The sequence below is a fragment of the Capra hircus genome, chromosome 24, assembly GCF_001704415.2.
Source record: "Capra hircus breed San Clemente chromosome 24, ASM170441v1, whole genome shotgun sequence".
Lineage (NCBI taxonomy): Eukaryota > Metazoa > Chordata > Mammalia > Artiodactyla > Bovidae > Capra > Capra hircus.
The window spans coordinates 33,024,953-33,049,848 of NC_030831.1; the positions used below are offsets into that span (position 1 = coordinate 33,024,953).

Consider the following 24,896-nt stretch of genomic DNA (forward strand, 5'->3'; position numbering starts at 1 on the left):
CCTTTAAAATACATTTACTAAAGAATAACTTTGCAGATTCAGTTAGATCAACACCAGGAACCCAGAAAGAGAATCAGCCATTTAGTGTAGACCAGCTAATGGCAGGTAAAATGGATGTTCTTTACGCAGACTTAGTCATCACCTACTGGGAGTTTTCATCTGAAAATCACTGTTTTTTAGAAAGCATATGACTTAAGGTCATGACATTCAACCTCTGACCCAGCAGAGCAGCCCTAAAGCCCACCAGCCAGCCTGTGTCGAATACCCCTGTGATGGGCACCTTGCTACCTCTCCAGGAGAATATTTCATGTCTGCACAGATATGGTGGGTAGAAACTGCAGTGTGCAGTGATATATTTGCATAGATATGGTGGAACTGCAGTGTGAGGGTCACGAAAGAGTGCAGGGTTGAAGGGAATGTGCCTCAGTGTCCGAGGAGAGGGCAGGTAGCTGTAAGCATACCACATAGAATTATTATATCTATGCTATTAGAACTGCTATTTTAATCCTGGTGAGCAAATATGACACAGCAGATACAGAAATGCTTACACAGCCTTCTTTGCTAGTGGAGTGGTGCTGGGTAAAAGTATTGGTCTACCACATGGTTTCATTATTTTGTAGGTGAAATTTGATTCCCGCTTCCCATTGACTTCCATTAGCTTCTCATGCAAAGCTTAATTATAGTACATATAGTACATCCATCTCAGCTCCTCTACTAGAAAGTTTTTACCCACAAGGAATTGAAAATCATAATCTAGACTTGGTTGGTAGCAGACTGTATGTGGAGTTACAGGTTCATTAATTCGGTTTGTTACCGTTTTGTGAGTATTGTGTGTCTCCTCTGTCAGACTGCATATTCCTTCAAGAAGTAATTACTCCTCATATGTGACTGTAGGCCCAACACTGAGCACACACAGTACCTCACTAGCATGTGTTTGATAATTATTTGTAGAAGACTGTGTTGTATGTGGCACACTGAACAGCTGCTGAAGAATTAATACAATTAATAATGAGCATCAAGCCAATGGTTTTATGTTAATAAAACATCATAATTTAAAGAGCACACTGCGTTTATTCAACCCCAGAAATCATAACATCTTGACGCATGTAAAAATTTTTGTAGTTTTAAAGTGCTTTGAAAGATATTTATTTTTTTTAACAAGTGGAAAATAATGTTCTTTAAAAGACACTGAACTTTTAGTGGAAAATGGTATTACCAGGAGCATGTAACAATTTGTTGATCCTCTTTAAGAAACGGGATTTTGATTTAAAATATATACGCAGCACTGAATGCCAAAATGATGGGTACACGTGGTTGGAATTAAAAGTGAGATCTACTATTAAAGGCATTTGGATGGTGTCTGAAGTTAAGAACAACCTTGAGAGGGGAGAGGGAAGGGTGTTGGGTCATTAGTGCTTCTGGAGATGAACTTCCTTGCTGTGTGAGGGGGTCTGAGTCAGTGGTCAGGACAGCCATTCAGGCTGACAGTCCCCTGAACTTCTGCGGCTCCAGTGACAGGGACAGGAATGTGGTTGACTTGAATATTCTTCAGGCAGCCAAAAAAGGATGTCCACACAGGAAGCTTCGGGGTTTTCAGATTCCCTGAAAGCAAAAGGAGGTGCATTTGATGGATCATTCATATTTAGTGGCGTGAATGCTTTCTTAGTGGGGTGAGAGACAATCTTCTTAAAGCAAAAGGTACCCCAGGGCTCAGGCCACCCCGTCATCTCCTGCCTTAAGTGGGTACCCAGCACACAACGTGTTGTGAGAAATCAACCACAAGGCTACTCTTCACATCCTTCAAAGGAGATTCCACAGCCAAATCAATAGACAGCGACTCTGAGCTCTAGTGCTCTTTCATGGGTCGTGGAAGGCTATAAAATTAACAACCAGACCATCTGGAGGGACATAAAATAATGAAGACTGACGAGGCTCTTTCCAGGCAAACTTCCAGTCTTGAGCTTGACTCCATCTCAACCTGCCTCATTCCCCCATTCTGGCTCCACGAGGCTTAATAACTCACCATAACTAAGTGCCTGGAGGGGGAGAGACCAGTTTCTGAGGTCCTTGTCTGCTTCTTTATGATACCAGGCTCCTAGGTTCATGTGGCCTCTTATTTATTGATAAATAAATCGTCAGCTTGGGACATTAGGGAGCCACAGCCATGGGGCCTGGGCTGCTGGGAAATGGTCTGTTGCTGGCAATCGGTTTCCCCACAAGCTGGAGAAAGGGCTTCACTGTCTACACAGTCCAGCCGACGGGTGCCCTGCTGATGAGCCATGGGCGGGGAGGGGGGGGGGGCATCGCATTTGTTGGGTTAAGATGGACATGTTAAGAGTTGACGAGGTACACGGTGTAGGAGAAGTCAGCACAGGAGTTACCTGGCACGCCTCCAATGTACAGACGCTCCAGCAGGCGGGCCGGCGGGAAGGGGTGTCGTCCGGCCGTGTAGCTGTCGTCTGCGTCCAGTTTCAGGTGCAGGATGTGCTGTTTTATGGTGACTGGAGGGAAAGGAGGTGGTCAGATCTATCACCCGAGGAGAGCCCTGCCCACTGTGCAGTGTCTACACCTGCACACCAGCGCTGGCTTCTTTCTAACTCACTCCTGTCGGACCTGAGGGAGCGCTGCTCGAGGGAATTCCATTGACCTTAACATAAATTCAACTAGTTTCTCACCACCAGGTGCTGTGTGGGTGTTTCCACATATATGACAGAACTTACTCCTTAAAATGAATCCGTGAGGAAGGTATTCTCACTCGTTTCCCAGATAAAAGACTATCCCCCTCAGCCACTGAGGAGCTTGACAAGTTATACACTGAATGAGCTGGGATTTAAGCCCCAGTTTCCTGTTCCCTTGTGGCTCAGCTGGGAAAGAATCTGCCTGCAATGCGGGAGACCCGGGTTCAATCCCTGGGTTGGGAAGATCCCCTGGAGAAGGGAAAGGCTACCCACTCCAGTATTCTCGCCTGGAAAATTCCATGGTCTGTATAGACCATGGGGTCGCAGAGAGTAGGCCACGACTGAGCGACTTTCCCTTCACTTCACTTCGTGTGCTCCAGAGGCTTGGTTCCCATGATGGGTCCTTCCCAGAAGGCATGGACTGACTTCTGAAAACTGACTTCAAAGACAGTGGCTCTTGGCCCTCTAAATAAAACTCCTCCCACGTTAAAAACCTTAACCAATTGCGATGGAGTTAGCTTTTAGCCAAGAAAGTGTTAGTCGCTCAGTTGTGTCCCACTCTTTGCAACCCACCAGGCTCCTCTGTCCATGGGATTCTGCAGGCAAGAACACTGAAGTAGGTTGCCATTCCCTTCTCCAGGGGATCTTCCCAATGCAGAGATCAAACCCAGCTCTCCTGCATTGCAGGCAGATTCTTTACCATCTGAGCCACCAGGGAAGCCCCTGGTATTCTAGCCAATACAGTTTAGTATATCACCAAACTCATACGTGTAAGTTATTCATAAAATACCAGATTCAATTTGAGAGGCTGTGCCTGTTCTCTGTCAAGTGGTTTGTCTAAATCTTCGGCATTAATATTAAATGGTTGTTGAAAAAACAACCCAACAATGAACTTTAGCAATAGTAAGAGCAAACATTTACTGAGCACTTAGTATATATTGGACACTGCTAAGCACTTTATCGGAAAAGGCAATGGCAACCCACTCCAGTGTTCTTGCCTGGAGAATCCCAGGGACGGCAGAGCCTGGTGGGCTGCCATCTATGGGGTTGCACAGAGTCAGACACAACTGATGCGACTTAGCAGCAGCAGCAGCAAGCACTTTCTATGTGTTATACCATTAATTTACACAACCCTGGTAGGTGTATCACTATTTTTATCTCCATTGTGTTGATGACAAAACTGAAGATAAAGAGAAATTAAGTAGCTTGCCCAAGGTCTCATAGGTAAGGGCTGAAACTGAGATCTGAACTTGGTTACTTCTGACTTTAGAGCCAAAATCTAAGTCACAACGTTATCCTACCTTGAAAACAAGCACAGCTTATCAGTCTGCTAGGCTTAAAAACAAACAAACAAAAAAAACTCTCAAAGTGTTATGGAGAACTGGAACCAAGAATTATGTAAATATGACTGGGGCTGAGTGAGAAGGGACAGGTTCCCAGAATGTTAGCCTGGCGGCCTGATCCTGGTCAAATGCTAATGGATGGATGAACCAAGACCACGCTGGGACATTCAAGCCGGAATGGGAAAGGAGACTGTTTCAGCCTGTGAACAACAGGCTTCCGAACATCATACCTGCCACCGAGTGCCACTGTCCATCACACAGAGCCTGCTTGGGTGTCACCGATGTCAAGACCCCACCTGCCTCACTGCCCACAGAGGCCGTGACCTGGAACACACATGCATTTTCCTATTTCCTTCAGAAAGGCAGGTGGAGCCCATGTCCTGCCATGTCCCTTCCCAGCCCTTGCACCCTGACCTCCCAGGAGCCCTTGAAATATGGGTGCCCCCACCCATACCAGGTAGTCACGTGGGGGCCAAGGCTTCATAAACATCTCTCTGCAGCATCCCTTTCAGGCATGTGAGCTGCAAACCCAGGGCCTGGGCTGAACCTGATGCCAAAGGCAAGGAGCCTTTCCTCTGACCTTCAACCTTGATCCCATCAGATCGACTCAAAAGTTACTGATTAGCCTCCAAGACCTGCCTGAGTTACTAGTATGCGATAGTTGTTCAGGAGGACATGTGAAATTTGGAAGGCAAAAATGCTGGCTGAGGCCTACATGTTGCTGAGAAGGCCAGCCAATTATATAACTCCTTGAACATGGGCCTTCAGGAGGGTTCTCATCCAAGGAATTCAGCAGGCTAACCGACCAAGTCTGCTCTGGGCACATGCCAGGGTCAGGCATTCAACATGCTATAGTGCAGAATTTCACATTCCCACTCTGGGCCAGGATCCTCCATGGGCTGAATCAAGGTCAAGGAAATGAGAGGACTGAAATAAGCATGTGGATAAATAATTTACATTTAATTTGCAGGTCCTCAGACAGTGCAGCCTCTTCTTGGGCAATTTTCAAGCTAAACAGTGTCATAGCTGTTAGTTAGGAAGATTACTGGGTCTGGATTTTGTTTTGGGGGGTCGGATTTTTTCCTACCCAGAAGCTCTCACTGGAGGCGTTTCCCAACCCCTCCCATGAAAAGTGAGGCTTGTCTGCACCACCGTTAAGCACAGCTGCTCGCTCCTCTGGCCCACGAGAGGCCTGCTCGCACTTCACACTGCAGCTTAATAAAAAAAGCATCCAAGAGTTCGGGCTACCATATTTTATCCTGAGAGTTTTCCCTCATGTTTAATAAACTGGAAGGCTAGAGGTTCAAGAAAATGGCGTTATTATCAATCTTTGCCTTAAGGTCTTAATTGAGAGAAGCTTCCTGGAAGAATTTGGTTTTAAAGAGATTTTTTTGAAAAGGTAAGAGAAGGACTTCCCTGGTGGTCCAGTGACTAAGATTTCATGCTCCCAATGTACGGGGCCCTGGGTCCGATCCCACAAGCCACAACTGAGAGTTCTCATGCTACAACTAAGACTCAGCGCAGCCAAATAAATAAATAAATATTTTTTTAAAAGGTAAGAGGTAAACGTGGGGGGTAAAAATAAGATATGGAATAGGCCTGTGAGTGATGGGAAGGATGGAGCAGCAGCATGCACTGAAGAAGGAATCCAGGAAAAGCTGAAGGAAAGCTGGATGCAAACCCGGTGATCAGCCTGACTGCAGGGACCAGAAAGGCCAGTGCGCCTTGTAGACAGGGTCAGGGGAAACTGACCCAGAGGACACAGGGCCATGGGTCTGGGTGTAAGGCAGTGTAGACAGTTGGTGAGAAAATCCATCCCGTGAATTCTGGTCCTGCCCTTATGAATAAAAGGAGAGACGTGACAAGGTGAAACGGAGGTGAGAAAAATGAAACTGCTTTGAGCACACAGCAGCTTCTCTTCTGTTGGGCGAAAGCCCTCAGATATAAGCATTATTCTCCATGTTTTTATTCAGTTTTTCCCTTTTTTGGCCATGCCACACCGTATGTGGGATCTCGGTTCCTTGACCGAGGACTGAAACTACCCCCTGCATCAGAAGCTCAGAGTCTTTAACACTGGACTGCCAGGGAAGCCCTATTCTCTTTTTAAAGATAAAGAAAGTGAGTCTGAAAGAGGTTAAGTAAGTTCCCTAGGGCCATTTAACTAAGTGGTGGAGCTGAAATTCAGCCCAGCCTGGTTGCATCTGCCCAGCTTTAAAGATGAAGAACAGAAAACAAGACGACCAAATTGCTTGCTAAACCAAAAGAGTAGCCCTGAAGTGATGTCTCTTAAATACGAGATCGGATTCCACTCTACCATAACTTCACCTACCTTGGTCTCCAGGAACAGAATGTGGTTCTAATACAGATTCTCATCCCCTCCCATGTCATCAGAGGACTACGCACCTTTCCTGCTTCCATATAAACGCCTAAGTGCTCCCCCGGTTGACTTCCAATGTGAATGAGAATTCCAGTGAGGCTTCTCGGACGAATGCTGAAAACAAGCTTAAATTCTGGCCCCAGTGACACAGAGTTAGCTTTCAAAAGAAAATTAAAGAAACACGTAACACATCATAATTCAAGAAAAAGGATAAAATTTCTTCAGAATCAAGGCTATGAAGACTGAAATGCTTCCAAACTGTTCCTTACCTAGGATGATATGACCTCCTTCTTGGGAGAAATAAATGCCTTTCTCCAAAGAGCCACCCAAGCAGGGAGACACCCCAAAACTTGCAGAAGGGGTTTCCAGGGGTTTCAGATCCAACTGAAAGTTCCTCAGGCAGCCCACAAAGCTGTTCTGGGGGAGGCTCTGCAACCAAGCAGAAGAGAAAGCAAACTGCATGACCCACAGCTCCCAGAAATGCACAGGCAGCCAAGGTCAAGGGTGAGGGCGGTTGTTCAAAAAAGCAGGAAGGAGGGGGATCCATCCATCTTGCTTCCAAGAGTCAGGGGGGGCTGACTGGTCCATTCTGGCTCCTTCCACAGTGCCAGAAAACATGGATACCAGGTGTCTCGTGGTCAAAGTTTGAAGGTGTTGCTAAACCAAGGGGTGTGGGTGCAGAGAGCAGGGACAGTGGAGATGGCTACCTGGTGTGGAATCAAGACTAGAGGGGGTGTATTTGCAGCAACGTGGATGGACCTAGAGATTGTGTGAAGTAAGTCAGACAGAAGAGGAGAAAAACCGTATGACATCCCTTATATGTGGAATCTAAAGAGAAATGATATAAATGAACTTACTCACAAAACAGAAAGAGACTCACAGATTTAAGAGAACAAACTTATGGTTGCTGGGAGGAAGGGATAGATAGGGACTTTGGGATGAACATGTACACACTGCTCTATTTAAAATGGATAACCAACAAGGACCTACTGTATAGCACATGGAACTATGCCTAATGTCTTATGGCAGCCTGGATAGGAGGGAAATTTAGGCGGGTATGGCTACATGTATATTTATGGCTGAGTCCCTATCCCGTTCACCTGAAACTATCACAACATTATTAATTGGCTATATACCAATATAAAATAAAAAGCTTAAGAAAAAAGAATAGAGGGGGTGACTTGACCCCAAGCCACCATCAGAGCTGAAACAAGGGGGAATTTCCACCTTGCAAGTTCACAGATCTCCATATCTCTTTGCAGGTACAAAATACTTTAGAGTTTCATAAGCCTGTGTGATAGCTTAAGGCAGGGCAGCTGACTGAAAAAAGAGGCCAAAACATTCCCAAAATAATAAAGTGTAAAAATGCTCCTACATTGTTGGGCCCAGTGCACTGTCAATGAATCACAAATGCTGGAGGGGTTAAGATCAGACACAGAGGATGGGATCAAAGGGCCTGCGTGGAGCCCCACGGCTGCCCAAAGCGGGCCTGGAACAAGGGCTCCTCAACTTGGGGCCTGGGGATGAGCTTCTGGGGTTCTCTGATCCCTTAAATTATATATCAGAAGTCCAGTGCATTTTCCCAGGGAGAAGAGCTATAACTTCCATGAAATTTTCCAAAAAGTTAATAAATCACTGAATAAAATCCTTCAGCACTCTCGGGGAGTAAATGCCTTTAGGACTCTGACATCCTACAGGACAGATGCAAGACACGATCATTTTAAGGGAATCCCATGGCATTCTAGAGGCTTCTGGTGTCGGCGTCAACAGCAGAGTACTGGTTGAGCCTCCTGTGAAATTTCTAATTTCTTCAGATTTGCTGTCATGAACAATGATGAGCCTGTATCCGACATGATGCTCAGAGCCTCTAGGACAGGCCATAACCTAACTCGGAATCCTTAAAGATGCTGTGTGTCTTGAGGTAGCCACTTGGGGACTGGATGTTGCCAGCCCTTTCAAAGGACGTGGAGGGCGATCCAGTGGTTTCCATCCTCGGGGTGAAGGAAGGCTGCAAACGGGACCTTGCATGTAAAGGATGTTGTAAGTGGGGTGCGATTGGTTGTCTCAGATTTTAGGATCTTGAGTGTGATTTATTCAAGTCAAAAGATCATCCAAATTGTGTCCCTGAATTGCTACCCTGTCCTGTGATTTCTCTGAGAAACAGGTACAGAGGCTGTAGAAAAACAAGCAATGAGTAACCTCCCTAGCAATTAACATGTTATCCATTATACATGTGTTACATTATATATATATAATTATACAGTATACATGTAGAGATTATATGTTATACATTATAACATTGTAGATAATACATAAATTATGTTACATATTACTTGTGATACATAAATAGCAGTTACTATATACAAAGAGTAAAACAGTACTTTGACTGGCTGGGGCTTTGGCCCAAACCCCAGTGCAAAATTCAAGTGGGCCAGGATGAGCCCTGTGGAGTCATCACAGGCAAGGACAGGTCAGCCTGACCGTCTAGAACCCACTCTGGCAGAATTGCCCTGCTTTAATTACATCCATTTCCAGCCCAGAATGGAGTCTGATCCCTTCCCTCACACCAGAATGGGCGCCCACGGAGAGGGAGGGGGCAGGAGGGGCTGAGCGTCTGGTAGCGCATTTGCCAGAAGACAGTCCCTGGGTCGGAATTGTTAACAGGCCCATGTTCACTTCGTGAGCCAAAAGGGCAAATCTGGGAGAAGAGTGATGGGTGGGTTTGGCCACCCCAAATAACCAGGGCAGTGAGCACTCTGGCCTCGTGGAGGAGACGAGGGAAGGGGCACCCACAGAGCTCAGCCCTGTGGTCACAGCCCCATCGGAGCCTTTGAACCTGACAAATCAAGGCACGTGCCCCTCCTTCTAGGGACAGACAAACTGGTGACTTTCGCCTCAGCCCAAATTTTCCCCAAGATTGGTTCTTGGGATAATTTTATCTTATAACATGTCGAATAACATTAAAACACAGATTCGGTTTTTAAAATAAAGTATTTTGATACTCTTGAATATCTCATAAAACTTAGAAGGTGACTTGTTCTCATCTATGGCTCTGAAGCATCCCTATTTACCTTTGGCTTCCCTGATGGAGCCGATCCCAAGTAAACTGGCGCTCTGAGGCTGATGGTGGAATTTCCAGGCAGACGTCCCTCCCGAGTCCTCAGACCATCCACAACCATGCGCCCCTTGCCTCCATTTTGCCCAAATGTCACCTGAAGGATAAAGAAAATAAGTTAACTGTATTCTTACCTTCAACAGTTGGCACTGCAGTTTATTAGTGGACACAGGAATTAAAAAAATGTTTTTATCCCTTCAAGTAGCTTTGAAAAAAATCAGAGATTTTTTCCCTAGTGTTTTTCATCATCTTTATTTTGTGAGATTATGTTAGATATTAACCAGAGTGAGCTTAAAAATGAACTAAAAAAAGATTCTCATAAGTGAACAAAAATAAATAGCTGGCCTGGAAACTTAGACAAAAGACAAATAACTGGAGTCAAAGGATCATAAATAAACACACATCCATGCAACGCAGGGGAAGGAAGAGTTTGTGCAGAGCTGAGACGGGGAAAGCCACACACTCCTCTGAATGGGGGCCTTGGAGAAGAGACCAAGAACTACTTCTTGTCTAACAAGAGGAGCAAGTGTTTTCAACTCTTTGCTAAAAGTCAGGATCCCTGGACTCTGGTGTGGACTCTGCCACCTCATGGCTACCAGACTATTCACTAACGGCTCCCCAGTGTAGATGCCCAGCTGTGACTGCTGGCCTCCAGCGTCTACTAACACCTGGGCGTGGATGTCTTACAGGCAATTTGATCGAAGGATATTCACAACAGAACCATTCTTCCCCAGCCACACCCACCTTCCCCACATCTTCTCCATCTCATCTCTACTACTGACCCCAATGCTGGTCCAAAATCACAGGACTCCATCTTGACTCCTCTCTTTCCAGAGGAGCCAAGAGGCCCTCTGGGCTCTGCCTTCAGACGCATCCACTCTCTCCCCCTCCGCCTTGGTCTCTTGAACCAAAGGCAACGGCATCCATCTGGTCTTCTACTTTTGCTCCTTTTTAAATGCTTCAGCTAAAGAGGGTTTTGAAAAGATAAAGCTGATCGTGTAATGCTTTTTTTTTCCTTAAACTTTTAGACTCTCTAAAAGCTTCAGAGACTCAGAATAAAATCCCAAATCCTCACCTAATCCAGTGCTTAAATGACCTGGGCCTGCCTCACCCTGCATCCCTGGTGGCTCAGATGGTAAAGAATCTGCTTGTAATGCAAGAGACCTGGGTTCGATCCCTGACTTGGAAGATCCCCAGGAGAAGGAAATGGCAACCTACTTCAGTATTCTTGCCATGGAGAATTTCATGGCCAGAGGAGCCTGGCGGGCTATAGTCCATAGGGTCACAAAGAGCCGGACATGACTGAAGCGATTTAGCATGCATGCACACACTTGCCTTAAACTGCGTTTCTTTAACCCCAGGATGCCTTTAGGCAAGAGATTAGATGCTGAGGATGTGGGCCCTTATACCTGTGCTCTAGAGAAAGCATTCCAGACTCAGACAAGGGTCTGGAGGCCTGGAAATTGTCCTGAAGGAGAAAAATGGTCCAGGGGGCAAGGAGAGGAACAAGAAAGGAGCAGTCCACGGAGCTGTGAGGCGGGGAGGATCTGAAGAAGCAGAGAGGAAAGCCCGTCTTGGCATCTAGGATGACATCCATGCATGGCACGTGCAGGAGTCTCTGGGCTGAGATGCTGGGGTGCTCGGTGCCTCTGACCTCCCAGGGCTCGTGCCCCCCTGCCTGGAAGAACGCTGAGACTTCCGTCTTCAGCTACTGGCAGTGAACTTGGCCCCGGGGGAGGTTCTAAGGCAGCCCCAGAGCTCACCGTGTGCCACTTCCCGTCACTGCACTTCTCTCTGCTTTTGAGTTTCAGTTTTTTCCCTTCTGCCCCCAGGGCAAAGACCAGCCGTCCTTTTGAAAGATAAAGAGCCATAAAGGAGCTCCTAGTCCCCGTATAAAACACCAGCCCTCTGGACGCTGTTGTCAGCACATCCACGGCAAACTGTGACCTGCAGGGGAAAGACAGCAAAAGGAGAAGAAGGAAAACAAGAGGTTTGTCGTGTTTCTTCAAATCTCTAAAGCCGGGAGAGAGGGTGAGGAGCAACCCCCCACTACTCCATAATTTGAGTGAATTAAACAACCTATTCCTTTGGGAGTTTTTAAAAGCTTGTTTTTCAGCGGTTAAAAGTTTTGTTGTATAATTTCCTTATTCTGTTGGGGAATAAGAGGAAGTTTTATGACAACCTCAGCTAGCGATGTAAGTCCCAGTGAATGGCAAGGAAGAAGATGACCTACTTAGAAAACTATGGTAAAATGCAATAACATAAAGCTTAGCATCTTAACAATTTTTAAGAATACAGCTCAGAAGTGTTAAGTACCTTCACTGCTGTGCAGCAAATCTCCAGAACTCTTTTGTTTAAAACTGAAACTCCCTACACATTAAACAACAGCTCTGTATTCCCTCCTTCCCGCAGTGCCTAGCAACCACCATTCTGCTTTCTGTCTCTAAGAATGTGACTGTTCTAGGTGTTTCATAGAAATACAATCATACAATATTTGTCTTTTTGCAACTGGCTTATTTCACTGAGCAGCCTCGATTTTTAAACCCAGTGAATATGCTTTCTATTTCATATACACACAGGGAAAAGAAAGTTGCGAGGAAAAGTCAGAGAAAAACTTGAATAACAAGGATCTGAGTTAAGCATCAGGTAGGCATTTTCTTTCTGTAAGACATATTTAACACAGAAGCACAGAAGTCCAGATCCACCTTCTCTTGCCCACCCTTATGTTTCTCAGACCTTAATATCTCACCTTTGATGGAACAGGAATTAAGCAAGCCTCATGCAGTAAAAGCAGAGAGTTAAAGTTAATATTCCTTTGCAGGATGGTTGCACATAGGCATGTGTGGCTAAGCAAGCTTTACTTTCTATGCAAACTCATATCCATTCTTCCATTTACTTATTCATTCAACAAATATTTAATGAGTGGGTCGTATGTACAATGCACCATGATGAGCTCTGAGAATGAAGCAATGGATGTTTCATTCTTTGACAGGTCTGTGGTGTGTAGATGCCCTGGTTGTGGTTTATTCGCTAAGTCATGCCCAGTGGACTGTAGCCGGCCAGGTTCCTCTGTCCATGGGATTTTCCAGGCAAGAATACTGGAGCAGGTTGCCATGCCCTCCTCCAGGGGATTTTCCCGACTCAGGGATGGAACCTGCATCTGTCTCCTGCATTGGCAGGCGGCTTCTTTACCTCTACCGCCACCTGGGAAGCCCTAAGAAACAGTTACTGAATTGAATTAAATGGAAAATGTGAAGGCAGAATCAGGAAGCAGAAGAAATACTGACACTGTTACATCTCTCTGTTTTTTAATACTTGTGAGGCTGAGCAAACCTGGAGATGCACTTTCATTCTTCAGATTTGCAAGTTTCCTTGAGGGTAGAGTTCCTCAGAATGAAAAAGAAATCTATATTTGTGAGATTAAACCGACCAGATGGTGACACTGCTCAGTATGTCTCTTGGTGAAGCTGTGTGTTAGTGCGGAGGTTTGGAGAACGAGGGTTAGCCAATTTGAGGAGGATATTAGAACTTGCTACAAAATTAAAGTACTTTACATATGTGGGCTTTGTTATTGGACTTGACATTTGCTTTCCAGCATTATTTCTTAAAGCAATTTTCTTTCAGAAAAGACTAACTGACTAACACCCCAAAAAGACATCAGTACCTTCAAATCCTGGCATATTGTACTGCAGCTATGAGTCTTTATTGCTGAGGATTGGAAGGTAAGGCAGAGAGAAAAGAAGAATTTTTTTTTTCACATTCACCCAGAGGTTAAAATGGTGATGAAAGGGGAAGTCGCTCAGTCGTGTCTGACTCATTGCGACTCCTATCCCTATACAGTCCATGGAATTCTCCAGGCCAGAATACTGGAGTAGGTAGCCTTTCCCTTCTCTAGGGGATCCTCCCAACCCAGGTATCAAACCCATGTCTCCTGCATTGCAGGTGGATTCTTTACCAGCTGAGCCACCAGGGAAGCCCAAGAATACTGGAGTGGGTAGCCTACCCCTTTTCCAGGGGATCTTCCAGACCCAGGAATTGAACAAGTGTCTGTTGCATTGCAGGTGGATTCTTTACCAACTGAGCTATCAGTGAAGTCCCTAAAATGGTGGTACAGGGTTTTAAAGCAGAGACCAAACTTGTTAGAATAGAAATCAGGATGAGAATGACAGAATAGTCCAAATCTTGCAAGATCCTGAAAATACACTCTGATTGCTACAGTATTGGGGACTAAAAACATTTTAAAATTATATGTACTAAGGATTACTGTTTTCCACTTTCCCTTTAAGAATATTACTTTTTCCATTTATTGTATATACTTCAGTGTTGGATGGGAAGATGCCTGGGTTGAATCATCAGAGGAAGCCAGATAGGTCGCCACAGTGAATGTGCTGAGAAAAGAGGCAGGAGAGAAGGGGCCATGGAGGGAGGGGGGAAGGCAAAGCTCGAGGAACAGCCTCAGAGCTGGGGAGGAGAGAGGGAGGCTGCAGGGCGGTGAAAGGGCAGTGCACGCAGCATCCCAGGGAGACTGCTGCCATCATGGTCAGCGTGACTGAAAGAGCAGTGCTGGGGAGCGGGTCGGCCCAGGAGGGGCGGACAGCTGAGAAGGTCACCACCTCTGCCGTCTGCCTGTCTCCCACTGACAGCTTTACCAGATCAGGGATCTCCATAATGTCCACGAGTCTACTGGAGTCTGCAGCCGGGGGCTGAGGGTCACCTCCAGAGCTTGGCCCCTCCCCTTCCGGCTTTCACACACTCAGCCCCTCCCCTTCCGGCTTTCACACCTGCCTGCGAATCACACACTTGCTTACTGAGCCTGCCTCCGAAGGCCAGCTCATTGCAACCTATGACCTCTCCTCCCTGCAAGGAAGACATTACCAACCCTATTTAACTGATGAGAAAACTGAGGTTCGAAGAGATGGAGCAATTTGTGGAAACATGTGAGGCAGGTGTAATTGTGCCACGTTTAAACGTGGCATAGACAAGCTGAACAGCAGCATATAGCGGCCTTGGAGTTGCCTCTCAGAGCTCCGTTCAGGAGACCCCAGTGCTGGGGCATAGCGGTCTGGCAACACCCAGCTGCCCCCTCTCTCAGAACCGTAGTGGCACCCAGTGACTCCCAGCCACACATCAAGCTCAGAAGAAAAGAGCCAAGCCATTCTGCCAACACTGGTGATGATCTTTGCTTGCGATGCCCACCCGCCAGGCTGACTTCCTCGGAGCTTCCCTGCTGTCTGGGGCTCTTCCCACCTCTGCCTTCCCCTCTCCTTTCACAGTACCCCCGCCACGTCTTAGCTGAAGGCTCTCCCCACCAGCTCCTGCTCCCCCTTTTATCTTCCAGGGGAACAGCCATTCTCTTGCGCATCTAATCTCATCTTGACATCTGCACCCCCAGGACCTGAACTGGCTTGTGGCCTGAGGTCACACAGTGAGCCAGTGGCTGAGCGAGTGGATGGAAAGCCAAGATCGGAAAGCCAGGTCTTTTTGACTTTCCGGCAATTCTGCCTCGTAGATAAGTCACCAAAGAATTCTGGGCACCGTTTTATTTATGCCTCCTTCAAATCATATGAAAATGACAAGCCTCGCCTTTCTTTTTTTCCTGACACAATTAATATCTCTGCTCATTCCCTCCTCCCCCAAAGAGATGCAACTTGTTAGCACAAAACGTCCCAATGTATTCTCTAAAGATGATGTTATCTGGCACCAAGTCTTCCTAAAAGAATGATTTTTCTCTGACTGTAGAATGCAGGAGAAGAAAGGTGATGTATCACAGAAATAAATAGCAGCTTTGGAAAGACATATCGGCCTTATTTTTAGCACACTGTCAGTTTTAAACCAGAGCTGAACTGATTGTTTCAGGGTCTGAGCAGCACCTGTCACGTGTGCCTCTGGCCACATGGAGGAAGGGTGCTCCAGTGGCTGGGCTCTGTGTGCTGGGCAGGCCAGGACCTCTTTTCATAAACATGGTTGTTCCCCACTTCACTGGACTTCCCACGTGGCTCAGCAGTAAAGAATCCTCCTGCCAAGCAGGAGACGCAGGTTCGATCCCTGTGTCGGGAAGATCCCTTGGAGGAGGGCATGGCAACCCACTTCAGTACTCTTGCCTGGGGAATCCCATGGACAGAGGAGCCTGGCGGGCTACAGTCCCTGGTATCACAAAGAGCTGGACATGATTAAGTGACTAAACAACAACAAGCCCCTTCCTCAGTGGCAAGTGCCTGCCATCATGGCAGTTAGCCTGCCCTAGTGTAGAATCCTACACAGAGTCAGAGTCTGAGTTGGCGTGGGGCAAAAACATGAAATAATACCTGGGTTTCAGCAACTCCTGGGGAAGCATGAATAACAAGTGGCTGGTGGGACTGTCCCCAAACCGGAGGGCTCTGTGGCTGGTCTGGACGCCTGGAAGTGGTGGGCAAGACTGAGCCTCTCTCCATGCCTTCGAGCTCCTCGGGGAGATGGCTGGCGCATCCTGCAATGGCTGTGTGGGAGAGAAACCAAAAATCAGGACAGCTAATTATCTGGGGGCAGGGTGGAGAACGCCTGTCTAGCTAAGTGCCTTGCTCAGTTTTGACTTTTGATTCTAAGAGCTGAATTCAATAGGGATGAATTTATTCTGGGGAGGGTGCATGTTGCTCCCATCTTACACAGGTCTGTGGTACATGGTACCAGCAGGTATCCAGAGCACCTCCCCTCCCTGGGGGCTTGCTTCCCTGGTGGCTCAGACAGTAGAAAATCTGCCTGCATTGCTGAAGACCTGAGTTTGATCCCTGGGTTAGGAAGATGCCCTGGAGAAGAAAATGGCTATCCACTCCAGTATTCTTGCCTGGAGAATCCCATGGACAGAGGAGCCTGGCTGGCTACAGTCCGTGGGGTCACAAAGAGTCGGACATGACTGAGCAACTAACATTCCTCTTCCTGGAGCTTCAGAAGACCCACAGTGGTTCTCAAGAGAAGAACCACAGTAGTTCTTGAGAGAGGTAGCATTCAACCATTTTTATCAAGAAAAACAAAAAACCTCACTCCAATGAGTGAAACCTTTGGCTCCAGTGAGTGGTTCTGAGTTCACCTCCCCTAGCCTCCTTTCTCCTCTAAACTACCCCTGTTCACCGAGCTTCCCAAGCCCGTAGAGAGCACACGTGAAGAGCAAACATGACTATGAAGAGCACATTCTCTGGGGCTCGACAGCCCTCAATTTTAACTCCAACTCTACTTACTGGGTGCTCTCGGGCAGTCTTTTTAACCTAAGACTCAATTTCCTGACCTGTAAGGTTGGCATTTTATTCTGCTCTTTAGGGGTTTGGTGAGAACTGAGGGATGAGAGAACACATGTGCAAAGTGTCTGTACCTGTGAGTCCCCCACATCCTGCTGCCTCCCAGCTTTGGGCTTCTGTTTGTGGAGCAACAACATTCACTCATCTAAATTCAACCCAAACTCCAGACCCGGTCTGGCTATCCCCTCCTCCAAAAAGAACATCCCCAGCCTCTGATCTCAGTAGCAGGACAAGGGCCTGCAGACTATTCGTGTCCCTCTCAAGTTATTAGTGTGTTTAATGATAATAAACCCACTCCACTGTTCTTGCCTGGAGAATCCCAGGGACAGGGGAGCCTGGTGGGCTGCCGTCTGTGGGGCCGCACAGAGTCGGACACGACTGAAGCGACTTGGCAGCAGCAGCATTGCATTGCATGCCTACCACGTGCCACATGTTTTATGCCTATTACCTCACTGGACCCTCACAACACCGTGAGATATTACTATTACCTATCCTCATTTACAAGGCTTGCCCAATGGCTCAGCGGGTAAAGAATCTGCCTGCCGTGCAGGAGACCTGGGTTCAATTCCTGGGTCAGGAAGATCCCCTGGAGAAGGGAATGGCAACCCACTCCAGTATTCTTGCCTGGAGAATTCCATGAGCAGAGGAGCCTGGTGAGCTACAGTCCCTGGGTTGGAAAGAGTCAGACATGACTGAACGACTAAGTACTCACTCACTAACCTCACTGATGCTGCAGGAAGCAGACCCACAGAAAGGTTAATTATTCAAGAACACTCACGTAAGTAACTGAGAAAACCCGATGCAAACCCAGGAAGGATGTCCCTAAAGTCCAGTATTTAACCACAAAGCCTGGTGGCCTTCTCTCTGTTATTGGGCTTTTGGAGGCAGAATTAATTTCATATTCTGTCTAATCTGAGGGCTTGCATGGAACAGGGAACATTACATCCAGTGTATTCACTGGGTCTCGCACATCAATCGCACCATGCCACTCTTCTGCTGATGCCCCCAGAGACACCTGCCAGTCTCCCACCAGCTTTCCACCTGCTTGAGGCACCTGTCACTCAATATGCCACCAACTCCATTCATTCTCCTTCCGTCTAAAGGCTTGTCCTTATCCTCTCCACACGACTGACTTCTCCATCCACCCAGTAACCCACACTAGTTGCCTCAGAATTATATTAACTCCTGCCTCCTCTGCCACCCACCTTCAATTATTATATGGTCTGATACATTCCATCCTCTGAATAGCTCCGAGTCCATATTCATCTCCACCAGGACTGTGCTAATTTAGCTTCTCAGTAACTCTCAGCCTTACAGAGAAAAAAATGACTCTTATGACTTCATTCCTGATGGGGGTGTTCTAAAGATGATCTCTTCCTAAGAGTTAATGACAACACTTTGGGATTTATGAAATATATTTCCTCTTAAATACCATTGAATGTTTCTCTTTATGTACTATCTCTTCAACTCCCCCAAATCATTGTGCAGCGGGAGAATTACTGACAGACAAGCAGCATGTGGTTGACATGAAGTGAAAAGTGGGTTGAATGGAAGTGCATTGTTCCCGAGAAGGCCCCGGCTTTGGGGTCAGACTGTCTGAGTTTAAATTCCAATGCCGCTTTCCATCTGTGGGAGCCGGTGCAAACTGCTCACCTTTCTAGGCTACTGCATACTTTTTTCTGAGATGTGGCTGATAATAGTACTTCACCCGCATGGTTACATGAGGGTTTAGTAAGAAAATCCACTTAAAAAGCTCAGTGTAACAGCTGGCACATCAGAGGTGCTCAACGTTATTCATTAATCATATTAACTGTAACCTCGGATATGAGGTCACACTGTTGACCTCAGGCAGAGCTAGGAATTCAAGTTCTCACCCTGTGTTCAGTTTATGATGATGCTTCCACTCCTCCAAACCAGGAATTTCATTTCCTTTCAGTCTCTCTTAGTTCCAAACATTAGAATCACCCAGGAGCTTTATAAACTCCTGTCACTTGGACCTAACTCAAAAGCATCTGACTTAATTGGGTGGGATGCAACCCATGCACTGGGATTTTAAACACTCCCTGGTGTCCCTAATGTGTCATTAAGGTCAAGTCACACTGGTCATGGCAAGGCCTGGGCTCATGTGTGTATCCTGTTATAGGAGGCAAGACAGAGAAGTGTCTGTGGGTAGGAAAAGGCTCATCAGCTGCAGACACTGAGAAACTGAAGTCAAGGTCCTATTTGTTCTTATTTCAGTCAATAAGTCCTGTCCAACTCTTTGTGACCCTGTGGACTGTAGCCCGCCAGGCTCCTCTGTCCAGGCAAGAATACCGCAGTGGGTTGCCATTTCTTCTCCAGGGGATCTTCCCGAGACAGGGACTGAACCTGCATTGGCAGGTGGATTCTTTACCACTGAGCCACTAGGGAAGCCCCTCTATTTGTTTCCAGGGCTGCAAAAATTGCCAAGCGTTCAAGATTCAAAAGAGGAGCTAAAAAGAAAACTGCTTTGACATTTTGGTGAAATCCAACTATGGATGACCCATTAGTCCCACTTCCTGCAGGCACTGGCTACCATGGGAGAAGGTGATCTACATCCTCCCCAGCATCTCCAGTGAGGGAGATTCTCTTCTGAGAATCACCGAAAGAAGCAAACCCCAATGCAAGGTTCCTGACACTCACCTGGTGGATACTGAAAGTCTTGGCTTTGTAAAACCTTGTGGACCCTTTAAGCAACATTAGAAAAGGTGGTTCATTTAAACTGCAGAATCCCAGGGACACATCTCTCTTGGAAGATTTACTGGCCAGATCCAGGACTTCGGGACTCTCTGATGATCTGGAATGACAGCGGAAACAAACTCTGACACATCCAGGAAGACACACTGGCAGGGAGAATTCGTTTCAAACGTACACATTCTTACTGCCCTGACTTCAGGCTAAACGCTCATCTATTTCCACCTAGTACAGGGTGTGTGTGCGCGCGCGCGCGCGTGTTAAGTCGCTTGAGCCATGTCTGACTCTTTGCAACCCTATGGACTGTAGCTCACCAGGTTTCTCTGTCTGTGGGGATTCTCCAGGGAAGAATACTGGAGTGAGTTGCCATGCCCTCTTCCAGGGCATCTTCCAGACCCAGGGATCGAACCTGAGTCTCTCATGTCTCGTGCATTGGCAGGTGGGTACTTTACCATTAGTGCCACCTGGAAACTATTAATGCATATATGCGGAAACTAGAAAAATGGTACTGATGAACCTGTTTGTCGGGCAGGAACAGAGATGCAGAAGTAGAGAATAGATGTGTGGACCCAAGGTGGGGCACAGGGAAGGTGGGATGAATTGGAGGAGTAGCACAGACACATACACACTGCTGCTGCTGCTGCTGCTGCTGCTGAGTCGCTTCAGTTGTGTCCGACTCAGTGCGACCCCATAGACGGCAGCCCACCAGGCTCCCCCATCCCTGGGATTCTCCAGGCAAGAACACTGGAGTGGGTTGCCATTTCCTTCTCCAATGCATGAAAGTGAAAAGTGAAAGTGAAGCCGCTCAGTTGTGTCCGACTCTTAGTGACCCCATGGACTGTAGCCCACCAGGCTCCTCCGTCCATGGGATTTTCCAGGCAAGAGCACTGGAGTGGGTGCCATTGCTTCTCCAATGCATGAAAGTGAAAAGTGAAAGTGAAGTTGCTCAGTTGTGTCCGACTCTTAGTGACCCCATGGACTGTAGCCCACCAGGCTCCTCCGTCCATGGGATTTTCCAGGCAAGAGCACTGGAGTGGGGTGCCATTGCCTTCTCCGCACATATACACTACCATGTGTAAAACAGATAGCTGATGGGGAGCCAGGGTGCAGCATAGGGAGCGCAGCTTGGTGCTCTGTGATGACCCGGGAGAGGCAGGATGGGGGGCGGCTGGGAGGGAGGCTCGAGAGGGAGGAGCAATATGTATATTTATAGCTGATTCACGTAACTATACAGCAGAAACTAACACAAAATTGTAAAACAACTATCCTCCAATTAAAAATAAATTTTAAAAAACATACAAAAAAAGAAATATGAAAAACAAAATAGGCAGAAAGGACAAACACAGATACCAGATGACCTAGAATGATGATGAATAACAGGAAACCACAGAAGTGACTTCGAGAAAGGATTTATCTCACTGCATTTCTGTAGACAAACCTCATGGGTCACCAAGCTCTGACAGCAGCTCATAAGCCTACCAGGGTGCCTAAGGCTCATGAACAGGGCCGGGCCCTACCTCTGCTCGGGGGAAGAGTTTTGCTCTCATCTAAAAAGGGACATAATCTGAAAGTTAATTTTAATTAAACCTTTTTCAAGGTTATGTTCCAAAGCTGCTGCTACAAAGGGAGGCCGGGCCCCAGAGCTTTCGGTTAGTTTGCTTTTAACGTGTGCGTTGTGCCAAAGATGTGAGCGTTGGACCATAAAGAAGGCTGACACCTAAGAATCGATGTTTTCGAACTGTGGTGCTGGAGAAGACTCTTGAGAGTCACTTGGACAGCAAAGAGATCAAACCAGTCAATCCTACAGGAAATCAACCCTAAATATTCATTGGAAGGACTGCTGAAGCTGAAGCTCCAATACTTTGGCTATCTGATTAGAAGAGCCGATTCACTGGAAAAGACCCTGATGTTGGGAAAGATTGAGGGCAGGAGGAAAAGCGGGTAACAGAGAATGAGATGTTTGGATGGCATCACCAACTCAATGGACATGAGTTTGAGCAAACTCTGGGAGATAGTGAAGGACAGGGAAGCCTGGTGTGCTGCAGTCCATGGGGCTGCAAAGAGTCAGACATGACTGAGTGACTGAACAACAACAAATCGTGTCAAAGAAGGTGTTTGGAAAGTCTGCAGATGAGAGCAGCGTGAAGCCATGGTGACAAGTTCCCTGTGTCGGCAGGCCCCTCTCATCAGCTGCACACACACCTCTGGATGAAAACATTGCTGATGCAGCCCTCGAAATGACTCCCGCCCAGACGCAGGGACTGCTGGAAATCTGAAAGGCCTCGAAGCCTTTGGCTATTCTTCAGAGGCTGGTCATCAATGAGGAGCCGGAGTCTGAAAAAAAAAAACAAACAGGAGTGAGAACAGCTGGTGAGAACGATCTTCTCCAGGTGGGCAACTGACTGTCTTTGATTCAGACCCAAAGTCTTTTACCTGAAAGAACTCACTAAACTATTTTGAAACAGCATTTGCAGTTTTTTCCATATATTTCTTTTTGCATATGGCATTTTTATTAAAGTACTCTACAGGCATAGCTCGCTTTATTGGACTTCATTCTAAAAATATGCTTCACAGATATTGTGGTTTTTGAAAACTTGAAAGTTTGTAAGTCTACAGGCACCATTTTTCCAATAGCATTTGCTCACTCCGTGTCTCGGAGTCTCACTTTGGTAGTTTTCAGATTTCAAACGCTTCCCAGCGAAACAATTACAACTCCCTGAAGGCTCAGATGATGGTTAGCATTTTTATTGATAAAGTATTTTTTACATAAGGTACGTACATCATTTTTTTTTCTTAGACACCTATTGCACACTTGACAGATATAGTACAGGGTAAGTATAACTTTTATATTCACTGGGAATCAAAAATGCTGTGTGACTCTTTTTATTGTGTCATTAACTTTACTGCATGCAGAGGTCTGGAATTGAACCCACAATACTCCCAGGTGTACCTGTATATATACAGAAAGTACAGGTTGTAAGTGCCCAGCTCAATGCATCTTTGAAATGTGAAAACACCAACACTGCCAGCTCCCCAGGCACCCTGCCTGGGCTCCCTTTCCAGTTCTCCCTCTCCATGAGTAACCAGCACCCTGAGTTCTGATGAAAGAGTTTAGTTTTGCCTGCTTCTGAATTTTATATACATGAAATCATGTATATAATGATTCCACGTGTGACCTCTTTTGCTCAGCCTTACACACGAGGTTCATCCCTGTGGCTGTGCACAGCTTTAGATCTTTCATTCTCATTCTCCCATTTTGAATGCACCCCAGTTTACTTATCCATCCAACTGTTGATTCTCAATCAGTGAGAAAATTGATGCAGTACCAAGAGGAAGGTCAAGATTTACTAGTAAAATAGTGTCAACATTGAGGACAAATATGTCTCAGAAAAGATACTAGAAAATTCCATTAAACTAAATAAAATAAAATTCTTAGTGCTCTGGCAGAAGAGCCATTCCACTCACCCAGAGTTGTCGCTTATTACAGACACATAATGTAGTAAACCATCCATGTACGTCTGTGGAGATGTGAAAATCGGGCTGCTGCTGTCCCTGGTGCTCAGTTCAATGTGACCGTCTTCCAGGGTGACCTGCACGCTGCTCGCCTGCAATCATCAGAGAACAATGTACCCATCAGTGCAATCCATCTGCATGTAATATGAATGCATCAATACTGAATGTGTGAGCAGAACTATGTGCAAAACAGGACGTTTCAAACCCAATGTTTTGACTTCGCTATTTTAATCTAAAGGTTATTTTTGAATATTTGGATTCTGTGTTTATGAATATAACAATCTTATGCAAATTATTTCAACATTGGTGAATCTGTCAAAAGCATTTTATGGACCTACGTTCATCAACCAACTTAATGTCTCCATCAATTATACAAAAGTTACACCATTTCTAAATTTTTCTATTTTCGCTTTCACTCGCTGAAGTTATTTTCATCAGGATCAATGTTCTTCTGAATTCACTTTTACAACAAAGACTTGATTCATCAATTTTCTTCATAGATTATTACAATGACAGCTTCCCTTCAGTCATGAATTTTTTTATTTTGGGGTCCTAATTTCCAGGAGGTTCAATTTTCCAATGTCAAACTCTGCCGATATAAATTTTGGCATGATAATTTGATTCTTTCTATTAATTGCGAATGTTCTTTAGACATCTGTGGTTGTAAATAAATATTTTAAAAATACAAAAAGATTGGTGTAGTTTTGGCAGTTGTCATTTTCATTTTGTTGATGTGTTTTTCCTACCAGGTACAATTTTTGTGGTTTTCAACCAGATGTGGTTCTTTGGGGAGCTTTGAGCCTAAAACAATGTTTACAGAGTGTGGCTGTAACCATTGTCAGTTTCTCTTTATGCTGATGTTTTTCAATTGGCAATATTTATTATAAACTGGATAAAAGAATGCTAACTGACACGTATTTCTTAAGAAGTTGAATCCATTAAGAAGTTGCAGGCAGTGTTCCTAGGATATCTGAAGGGTTCCTGCCTTGTCCAGGACGGACCTCATCTTTGCTAAGCCAAGTCTTCTGCCTCTTTTGGGCCATTTTGTACACTGTGTATTAAGTGTCCCCACTCCTGTGGAGGAAACAGGAGAATGTGTCAAGAGTTGGGGCAAGGAACTTCCCTGGCGGTCCAGTGGTTAAGAATCTGCCCTGCAATGCAGGGGATGAGGGTCTGATCCCCGGTTGGGGAATTAAGATCCCACATGCCACGGGTCAGCTAAGCCTGCGTACTTCTACAAAGACCTTGCCCCCGTGCCACAACTAAGACCTGATGCAGCCAGCCATAAATAAATAAATACTTTTTGAAAAAAGAGCTGGGTCAAAATATCCTGCCCTGATAGAAAAGCCACGTTCACAATCTAAATGTAGACATGTGCTTTTTCGGGGGTATTTTTGTTTTGTTTTGTTTTTTTTAAAAAAGGATTGCAAAGCTATACTGTATAGCACAGCGAGCTCAGTTTGGTGCTCTGTAATGACCCAGAAGGGTGAGATGGGGGTGGGAGGGAGGCTAGAGAGGGAGGGGATATATGTATACACATGGCTGATTCACAATGTTTTGCAGCAGAAACTAACACAACATTGTACCGCAATTATATTCCAATAAAAAATAATCAATAGAACATGAATTAAAAAAAAAAGATCTCTAACAGCTGATTGAAAAAGACAGCAACAGAGAAGAAGAGCTCTATTACAACATAACCACAGAGGCGGCTAGTCCTTCCTTTCAGCAAATACTAGTTGTCTGTTGTGCTGGCAGTCCTGAAGAAACAAACCCAAGAAAAACAGTGTCCTACTTCTCTTTCTATTTTAAAATCCCAGTTGTTCCACCGGCCAGTTTAGGAGTATTAGCTGACTTTTACGCCTACATGACCACACTGGCTAAATACTC

At 46.0% G+C, this 24,896-nt stretch overlaps 1 protein-coding gene across 2 annotated transcripts in view; it reads right to left on the reverse strand.

The window, feature by feature from the left end:
• LAMA3 (laminin subunit alpha 3) overlaps window positions 1,052–24,896 on the reverse strand; it is a 255,539-nt gene continuing 231,694 nt past the window's right edge. For both annotated transcript variants that reach the window (XM_018039638.1, XM_018039637.1), the window contains 11 exons: window positions 22,959–23,098; window positions 21,696–21,827; window positions 19,443–19,596; window positions 15,819–15,988; window positions 11,277–11,460; window positions 9,470–9,610; window positions 6,668–6,827; window positions 6,425–6,555; window positions 4,252–4,345; window positions 2,382–2,501; window positions 1,052–1,602 (listed from right to left, as the gene is read on the reverse strand). In XM_018039638.1, coding sequence (XP_017895127.1) covers window positions 1,457–1,602; window positions 2,382–2,501; window positions 4,252–4,345; window positions 6,425–6,555; window positions 6,668–6,827; window positions 9,470–9,610; window positions 11,277–11,460; window positions 15,819–15,988; window positions 19,443–19,596; window positions 21,696–21,827; window positions 22,959–23,098 — 1,572 coding nt within the window. In that variant the 3' untranslated portion in view covers window positions 1,052–1,456. The remainder of the gene's footprint in view (window positions 1,603–2,381; window positions 2,502–4,251; window positions 4,346–6,424; window positions 6,556–6,667; window positions 6,828–9,469; window positions 9,611–11,276; window positions 11,461–15,818; window positions 15,989–19,442; window positions 19,597–21,695; window positions 21,828–22,958; window positions 23,099–24,896) is intronic.